The sequence below is a fragment of the Anneissia japonica genome, unplaced genomic scaffold (assembly GCF_011630105.1).
Source record: "Anneissia japonica isolate Jap-2015-1 unplaced genomic scaffold, ASM1163010v1 scaffold724_len3256291_cov202, whole genome shotgun sequence".
NCBI classification, from domain to species: Eukaryota; Metazoa; Echinodermata; class Crinoidea; order Comatulida; family Comatulidae; genus Anneissia; species Anneissia japonica.
The window spans coordinates 2132026-2142311 of record NW_022744966.1 but is presented as its reverse complement, the minus strand read 5'-3'; the positions used below and the strand labels follow the sequence as shown (position 1 = coordinate 2142311).

The 10286-nt window shown below is 35.7% G+C and overlaps 1 protein-coding gene across 2 annotated transcripts in view; it reads left to right on the top strand.

Moving 5' to 3' along the window:
- LOC117119822 (MAM and LDL-receptor class A domain-containing protein 2-like) overlaps window positions 1-9228 on the top strand; it is a 16985-nt gene extending 7757 nt beyond the window's left edge. For both annotated transcript variants that reach the window (XM_033264760.1, XM_033264759.1), the window contains 6 exons: window positions 2640-2819; window positions 3128-3414; window positions 3897-4149; window positions 7172-7440; window positions 7653-7737; window positions 8390-9228. In XM_033264760.1, coding sequence (XP_033120651.1) covers window positions 2640-2819; window positions 3128-3414; window positions 3897-4149; window positions 7172-7440; window positions 7653-7737; window positions 8390-8685 — 1370 coding nt within the window. In that variant the 3' untranslated portion in view covers window positions 8686-9228. The remainder of the gene's footprint in view (window positions 1-2639; window positions 2820-3127; window positions 3415-3896; window positions 4150-7171; window positions 7441-7652; window positions 7738-8389) is intronic.
- The last annotated feature ends 1058 nt before the right edge of the window (window positions 9229-10286 follow it).

Here is a 10286-nt window from a genome sequence, read left to right as displayed (position 1 = left end):
TATACTATACTTTTATAGGTCATGTAAATGTTCCATTAAATTCGAAACTTTTCTTGGAGGAAAATATTAATATGTTTGATATTTTATGAGAGATAAATGTATCAGCTTCAAAATAGAAAAGATTGCGCAGCCATAGTGATTGACAGTATGTAGAAAATTTGATGGTAGGGAACACATGGGACTTCAAAGGTATCGCGCAAACGTTCTTTACGCGCTGCGGCAACTTTTATCTTGGTTCATTTGCATAGCGCTGCATGCACGTGGCTTTGCAGAGTGATCTCCTTCTCAATAATACCTCCATGATATAATACTATCTCCGGTCTTTGTGTTTGAAAATTACGCTAGTAAAACGTCGCAACAACGTTGCAGTTGCAATGTTATGTAGTTGTGAAATTACATTTCAAATACACATTTATGGTTCTACAAAAACATGTTTTTGTACACCAAACTGTAAAGTTGTTGTAACGTAAATTGTTATATGGGTGAGAACCATATTATACAACGAAACGTTGAGCTTAACAGCTGGTGTAAATGAAGGATGCCAAACTCAGTACATTAGGTGTACAAGACCTTATGCTGACCATTCTATACCTGACTGGTCTGGTGAAAACGAATTAGTGTTTGACATGTTTAATATAGTTTCAGTACCCATTAAACAACTGATCTCCTTGAAGGCTGCTTTACAGTGGAACCTTTGGTGGAGAATGTGTGTAATAAATCTTTTTATCACTTAACTGTCATTGATTATTTACACAGTGTAACTAAGAAGGTCAAACACTCTGACAAACGGCCTGGCGTGGCTTACGCAAGGCGTAAGCTAATCCACAGATTAAAATTCCAAGGTGTTCACACGAACGGCATTCGCTATTAATATCCATCGTTAAAAACGGAAGTGCGTCAGAAGCCTCCTCCGGTACATGATGGTGGGAAGACTAGTACTCGCATTGTTATTATTTATGCTTTCATGATTGTTGTACACGCTGTTTCGATCGATTATGTTGCCTAACATTTTATTGTCTTCGCTTTTGCCGTTTTTATTTCTTTTTGTTGAAGAAAGTGTAGCTCATGAGTTAAATAATGTAGGCCTAGACACGGAAACCGTGCTTGGTTTTGGTCAAGTATATCAAGTCAATTCGCCGTAGACAACTTCGCCGTGAGTAACTAAGGATGTATCTTCTTTGGTATTTAATCCAAGAGGAATGAGCAGGAGCCGACATTCTGTATGATTTTCTTATCCAAACAATAGGCCTACACATTCAAAATAAAATCCCTCGAAGAAGAACACTGTGAACTGTTCGCGTGTTTTCAGTTCTAACGGAGCTAAGCTAAGCTAATTGTGATTGGTCATTCTCTTGACCTGAGGTCAAAATCATTCAAGCATCACTGGCGTTAGCTCAGTAACGTTAGCTAATCTGGGGTTTGCAGGTAGCGTTGATAACGCCAAGGACGTGGCGTAGTGAGTGGCTTTAACAACGCCACTGCCTAGTTCACACACAAAGGCGTACGCTACGCCATGCTTAAGCCAGCCTTACGCTGTGTGTGAACATAGCCTAAGGGTATGTTCACACACACGGCGTAAGGCTAGCATACACCTTTGTGTGTGAACTAGGCAGTAGCGTTACGCCACCTCACAATGCCACCTTCGTGGCGTCATTAACGCTTGAATGGTTTGACCTCATTTCAAGAGATTGACCAATCACGATTGCAATGGATTAGTTACTTTGATCGCTTTCCTGTGCTCGCTATTAATGAAATGGTAAAGGGGTACTTTTTCTATTGAATTTTACTTACAGTAGTTTACAATGTATATGATTTGTTGATTGTGTTTTGTAATATATTTTAACCTAACTGTCTTTTAAAACCTGCAACACCAGCAAATATTCCACAATACTAGCTGAAAAATCATAAGTACAATTGTTCATTTAAAATACATTAATCATAAAGTTCACTTCGAACAATTCACAGATTTAAAAGTTTCAATGATGCACTGTAAACATTTTACTACAGTTAAGAAACCTTACATTATTTAAAACTGAAAACTATTCCCCCATAGGCATTACTACTAGTTTAACGCTAGCGTTAATATAGCGAACACCGTTTGTGTGAACACTTCGGAATCTTAATCCGTGGATTAGCTTACGCCGGAAGCGACAGCAGTCTTACACAGTGTGTGTGAACATACCTTTAGGGAGATGAATCACATCATGTATACAGTATTTGTTGATGATCGCTGTTTGTACAATCATTAATTCAATAATCAACCAGGGCTATATAATTCTTATTTTATGACAATAAGGTCCTTGTCAACACTCAAGATCATATTTTTCAGGCCTATATGAGACTCACTCTGACTCTGACTCATTATTATTATTATTATTATTTATTAATAGAGGTAGCTTAGTTAAAACTAAGATATATTAGTTTACAATTGGTGATGTAATACTGTATGTGGTGATGACATTAACGATAGTGATGATGATGATGTCATGATCAATGGTTGATTTTATATAATCAATGGTAGTTAAATCATGAAGGAATTAGTTTAGTCTATAAAACTAATTCCTCCATGGTTAAATATATGATAATGACGAAAGACAACACTTCTAAAATTATAATATATAAAAATGTATATTATACAGTGATATTATTACCCGTTACAAACATTTCGATGAACTGTGACTTTGAGGGCAAGCTCAACGCATCTATGTGTGGTTTCACACAGTCGAAAAGTGATGACTTTGATTGGCAGTTGCGCAAGGGTTCAACTGACTCCACAGGAACAGGACCTTCTGCAGATCACACGTATGGCAATACCAAAGGTACATTGTATTATTCAGTTTATTTATGCTGTTAATGATCAAATTTATAATTACGTCTACTGTCCTTCACTCTTTAGTTCACAGTAATGCACTCTATGAAATGCCCCAGACCGTTGTGTTCTGATGTAAACACAAAGAAATAGTCGCAAGGGTACAGTATTTCTAAAATTGCTCAAAATTGAAAAAGGAAAAAGCTACATATATTTATTTATTTGTCCTAGTATAGAGTGAATTTTAATCGTGCGTTCATATTAGCTTATTTTAAAATCATCATCATGTATTCTTATAAAATACAACTATTATCTTAGGGCAGTATCTTTATGTCGAAGCTTCAAGTCCACGCCGTCCAAATGAACGAGCCAGAGTGGTGTCCCCGCTCGTCGAAAGCGCTAACCACTTACTGTGTTTAAAGTTCTGGTATCATATGAAAGGGGAGCACGTAGGGAAGTTAATTCTGTACCGACGATTAGATGGCACAGGGACTAGTAAACAGTTGTGGATGATGGATGGTGACCAGGGTGACCGATGGATCGAAGCTTGGCTCCCGATTAATAAAAATGACGATACAGACGAATTTATTGAGACACTAATACAGGTAATATATACAGTAGAACCCCTATTAAGGGTACACATTCGGGACCCCCGAATATGGGTTGGAAGTAGTGTTAAATGTTATACTTTCCATCGGTTCGTGGTCGAAAATGTGTCCCCTTAATAGGTGTGTCCCAAAGGAGGGGTTCTACTGTATTAATAAATACAGGTACAATGAATGGATGGATTTATAAACACCAACAATAATTTGCGAAAGTCTGAAGACTTATTTTTATTTTTGAAGACTTATTTTGAGTAGGGTCCTTCTGGTGGTGATTCGGTAGTACACCTGGAGAAAATCCACATTCATAATGCACACTGGACCAACGTCTGAAACGTCTCACACAAAAGATGGTGCGCTATGGTAACTTGCATTTCAGCCAACCAATGACAGCGATTCTGATTATCACTACTAATTATGGCTGCGTTTGACAATCAACTTGTTGATATACAGTTTCAATAAATTTGGTTTTTTTTTCTTCAAAGCTAATTTTTGAAGGTGTTATAGGAGACGGACATCTTGGGGATATTGCAATAGATGATATCAAGCTGGAGTCTCACTATTGCTTTCAGTCAGAAACAAAGGACAATCCAACAGTAACATTGTTATCCTGTGACTTTGAGACTGGTATAACACAATGTGGGTTCTCTCAGGACTTAAGTGACGTACTAGACTGGAAATTATCTAATATCTCAGAAGGTCAGCCTGATATTCCAAATTACTCGGAAATCAGTGCACGTAAGTGTTGATTATTGCACATATTTTCCGTAGCCATAAGATATATGCATGTTTTCTTGGAGAGGGTGATGATGATGGTAGTAACAATAATTATAATGTAAATAATAATGATAAGATTTACCTTTCAAAGTCGGTGTTGTTTTCTTTTTCCGTATGCTGTATGGACTATTTGTTTTTAAAACTGCTATTGCAGTTTCGTCAAGAAATTTTGGGGCTATAAAACCATCTATAACGTTTTTCTAGAACGCTGTGCTAACAATATTTCTTTACAGTTGATACCGTATTTGACTGCATGGATATTGTTATGAAGTTTGATCGCATATATTGATAGCTCCAGAGCCAACCTTGTATTTAATACCGAAACATGGTTTTCTTCTAAGGATATGCATATGCTGTCAAATTTAAAAGGGTACACGTCTCTTCGTCTTGATCGTGTAACTAATACTATTGGTGGAGGAGTGACGATTATAGCAAATGATTCTCTCGCACTTTCTGAAGCCTTATCTTTTCAGAAGTTTGGAATTGAATTGCTCTCCGTGGTTGTGACCTGTAAGGATACCAAATGGCTTTTTTTACTTCAATGTAGGCCTCCTGGATCTCCGGCCTAATATATGGAAACGTTTCAAAATGCCTGCACCATTATCCAGGGTTACCTATTCAAATATGATGGCTACACCTTACTGGGCGACTTCAATATTGATTGGAATATGCCTAGTTGTGGTAAAGAGGCCATCGTTAATACATCTGAACTCGCGCCCATATTCTTAAAATGAACTTTATTCGAACTTCAAATTAGAACTTCATTTAGTCTTAGTTGCAACTTAAACATCAATTTGTATGCACAAACATCGTAGTAAAAGTTTCGACTAAAGTTCTCCACAGAAAAGAACTGTTCCACCGAAATGCATGGTGGGAATACAAGCAATGGGGCACCGCGTACAGCTGGATCTAAAAAACTTCTGCCAGCGTTACATAACTGTGAATACATAACCTCCTTTTGTGGAGGTTGAAATCGTTGCCATTATGCATAAGATACAAACAAGTAGGCATAAATAAATCAAAACAATAAAATGACAGGTTCAAAATCGTATGACCGGACTGATTAGTAATAAAGTTTTCCTCCAGTAGTAGAGAAAGAAGGGCGCCATGTGCATCTGGATGTACCTACTGTAGCAACAGAAGGGCACCCTGTACGTCTGGACCAAGTATAGAAAACTTGCATTATAAAAAGAGAACGGCGCCGCGTACGTCTGGACCAATTTCCGTCTCATTTTTGCTATGCGAGTGCTCTATCTTGTATTTCTAGTATCTTTGCTACAACTAAATCAAGTCCCAGTTGTAGTTCAGCTGAAGACAGCTGGCAAGCAATAACTATCAAACTAACCAATGAAATGAGCTAATTTTAATAGCAGATGAAATTTTAGTGATCCGGGAATGTGGATGAATATTATAATAATTATATATTTTTATATAAATCAATTTTTTGCTTAACAAGTTTTGCAATTTTAAACAACTTTAATTGTAAATAGAATAATTATAATTAATGATAATTCATGATTAATTGTAATAATAATTTATTATTTTTGTAATCTATATTCTTGGCTATCTTGTATTTGCTTCATATATTTGGTCTTCTTCATTACTTAATCAAATTTTAACTCTTGCAAATCTTTTGTAGTTAAGTAAGTTATATTTTTGTATTTTTATTTATTTTCTAAGACGGAATGACCAGCTTGAGAGCCAAATTTTCTATTACTGTGGTCATTCCTTGCCATCTTGGATTTTGATGTGTATATTGTTTTATTGGCAAAATAAAGAATAAATAAATAAAACTTCCGGGAAAGTTTAACCATGTTACAAGAAAGAAATTATAATATTTTTATGACGATCCATATTCAGGTGTGAATCTCAAAAAACATATCAATAGATCGAAATGAAACTTTTAAGAATAATTTGTCGTTATCCAATCAAAAAATTATTAAATTTTGGTGACAATCCGGAGTAAGGTGTGGATATGAGTACCAATCAAAGGGAAACGTCTTGGGTCAGATATCCCAATAACTGAGCAACTGATATGAATGAAACTTTCTAGAAAGTTTAAACAAATTACAATAAAGAAACTATTAAATGTTGGTGACGATGCAAATTCAGGTGTGAATAAAGTGACGATAAAGTGCTGAAGTCCCAGACCTTAATGTCTCAACCATCCAATTGAAATGAAAACGTCCCAGACCAGATATCCTAAATACTTATCAATGGATCGAAATGAAACTTTGCAAAATTGTTTGTTATGGTTGAATGAAGAAATTATAAATTATTGTGACTATCCGGAGTAGGGTGGGGACTTGAGGACCATCCAAATGGAAATGTGGATACGAAGACAATTTAAGGTTACACAGGGGAAGAATTATGTGTAGTTGGAGGTTTGTACTTTCTTCCATTTGTTTTTCCTATCTGTTTGCACAGGGTTTTATTCTGACCGGCACTTTGTCACTTTCCATGCTTGGATCTTTTTCCAAAACAAATTTTCGTTCTTAATCATTGAATTACCATATCACTCAAGTTAGAGGAACTAAAAATACACTGACCTACGCAGGATTGGTTATATACTGTAGTGCACAATGTTTACGAGTCCTCATAACTCCCTCACTATTACCATTGCAGCTATTACTGTCAAGTTAATTTCTATGAGTTTTTCTTTACTAAATATTGTTTTTTTTTTATTATGATTTTATTCTTGTTTTCCATGTGTATTTTATTTAAAATTACCTCCGCCAATGAGGTTAAATGTTCATACAAATTTCTTTGTGTGTTTGCCTGCGTGTGTGTGTGTTAGCAGCCTCCTGCCTACAGTTTTAGGTGTACATCAATTATAGGGAACGTCCGAAACCTAGGTATCTCAAAAACTGATCAATGCATCTGAATTAATCTTTCTGAAAGGATTCAGCATTGCCTAAGAGGTGGTGTTGTTGTTGCCGTCGTTATTTAGGCCTATTATTCTGTTGCATATTATCATTTCTAGGTCAAAAAAGTTTTGCCTACATCACTATGGCTGGGAGAAAGAAAGGTGATAAAGCCAACCTTGCCACCAGCACTACGACATCTAACGGCACGCAACGGTGTTTATCTTTCAAATATATTAAGGTAGGAGATGTACAGCAACAACTTAACATTTACTCTTTGGATAAAAAAGACGCTCTCCGTCTAATAGGAACTGTTCCGTACAAAGAAACCAAGAATGGTTGGGAGAGTTGCCAGTTCAAATTACCAGTTGACCAAGGCATGTCAAAGGTTAGTATTTATTTTATTCACAACCCTATGTTGTAGGCCATCCTTGCAAATTCTAAGATTTCCTCCCATCTATGCATCGTAGACCTACAGTATATTGGCTATTTTCCATATTACAATTGAAATGCTAGGCAGCAATAATGTTAATGGGTTTCTTTTGTTGAAAAACCAAGCAATGCAAGTTTCTTTATGAGTTTTATTGTATGTCGTTGCAGATTATGTTTGAAGGAGTTGTCGGATTTGGGCAAGTTGGCTACATTGCTTTGGATGACGTCATTATTAACACTGGTGCCTGTACAGGTAATTACTGTGGTTAGGGAAAAATAATTTTTCAATGAACAATTATTATAGTTAATATTACTATTAGCCCTATAATAAGTTCATAAATATTATACAGATAATAAATGTTTATGAGAGCAATGAGAAGAATATTTTTACGAGTTGAAAGATTGACTGTTCCATTCGATGAATGGAAATATGCTTTCCATTGCTCTAATAAAAAAAAAATATCATTATTTGTGTTATAACATCTAAAACAGATTCTTGTCATTTGATATTTTATGAAACAGTCTACCTTTTTTACTGAATGGAGATTCTCATCAATTGATACTATGGGTAATATGTGTACTCTCGATTAACCGCGATTCTTTACCATGTTGTTAAAATGAAAATAAAGGAGTATCGTATCATATTTTTAAGATTCTTAGCAAACAAAAAATTAGGTCTGGTGCTAATCTTAGTTGAGAGCGGCTCATTCAAGCATTGATAGAGCGCGAGTTAGACCAATGATTAGCTTGTCGACTATGTATACACCTGGAGCCACATACACATTATTCTAGCTGACAAAGTGCAGCGAAACCTGTTCTTTAACTTATAATGAACATATTTTGGATTGCCTTTATATAGCTTAATTATAATAATTTTCACTTCACTCATTCTCCTGTATTAACAGGTAAGATCTCGCCAGACAACGATGTGCCCCTGCCGAAAGCAGTTGTCCAGGCTGGAGATGACGGACTGGACGTTGTGTCGAAATTATTCATATCTTTTACGGTAATACTTTTATGTCTGATATTAGTGTCCGGTGGCATATTAGCAACACGTCATAAATACACAAAAAGAGTAATGCAGAGAGAGCACACAGAGAACCAAGCTAGCTACCATTACGCCAAGGATCCGGATATATCAAGTGATGTAGCTGTTTCTAATCCTGTTTATGATATAGCTCGTCTAAGCGATAGCGCGTAGACAGATATAAGCTCCTGTACCTTTTATTAGAGCTTCGATCAGGGTCCCAGAATGAAATCCCTTGAAGAAGGAGGTTACGAAGGAGAGATTATGATGGTTTGCGATGCCCACAACTGTACTTAGACCACTAACTTAGAGAATGCAGCCACAATAACTTTGTGTTGAATAGGCAAAATAATACGTTTAGTTCGAAAACCTTGTCGTAGTATCAAACCACGATGTGGGGTTTGGCTCTAAGCTTTGCACCGCCATTCATTGTCACAGCTACCCTTCTCAAATGAATTGAATACAGTAATCAGCATCTCCAAATTGCTACTTGGTGGCGATGTTTTTAAGTATGGTATGCCATCCATCAATGTACAGTAGGCATACGACATCTATATCGGTTGATTTTATTAACTAATTGAGTGTTAATACTGTATAAACCATAGATAATTGATTGATTGATTGACTGCAACATACTTGCTCCTCACGCCCTTTCTGATTGTATATCCCAGAGCCACCACTGCTAAATTAACCAAACGATGAGGTTGCTGTGCTAATAACTATCAATAAAACTTAATTATCATGAAGTCAGCACCCATAATGAAGTTTTTAATACATCATATCGAAATATTTAGCATTATTAATACATTAACTATGCTAATATATATATAATTATACACTTGTATAGGCCTATTAGAAATTGATATTAAATAAAATGGGCATATGTCTAAAAAATGTTGTAATATAACTGGTTATATCATGTCAACATAAACAACAATCTGTGTGAACAGATTAAATATGGAGTTTTCGTAACCTTGGGAAATAAAGAATACGTCACAACTTAGTTGTTGTTATTCATACCTCATACGGTAGTGAATATAGGTGCCCAAACCAGGGCCTAGGCCCTGAGTGTCGGGCCCTAATAATCTGTATTCGATAATTGTTTTTCGATAATTTATTTCGTCAACCCATGAGCCTGAATCCATAGTAAATTTTGCCCTAGCGCAGAGAATTCAATCTCGACGGAAGCCCTAGTAAATTTGGCCCAAGGTTGCGGAACCTCAATATCTCCCTAAACGCTTTTTCATATTTATGATAATTACAGTATACTGTATTGTAAATAACCAAGAAGATGAAGTCAGCGTTGAAAAGGCCGTTTTGAGTGATTTGCGTTTCAAATATCATTAGGCCTAGATTTGATAAACTTGATTTTCACCACTAAATAACTCTAATAATATAGTAATTCGATTAAGTAACTAAAATAGTTCACCTGAGCTTAATACTTTATAATTTACTACCAGTCCAACATGTTCATGTAATATAAAAACCCCGAATTGAAGCCCAATGGGCTTAATATTGAGATGAAGGCTATCTCGAATTGAAGCCCCTATTTAGTTTGCAAAATTAGCCATATGGGTTCTTTTCAAGATAGCATAGGCTTCTTTTCGAGATAGTTCAGTACAACACTGTATATGAATTTCAAAAAACAAAATAAGTTAAAAACAAGCTTGGTTATACAGTAGTTATTTGATTTAATGTTAGTTAAATACACTCTATGATACAGATTGATGTTACAGTGGCCTTGTTTATTATTTCATAGTACAAAATTCACAAAA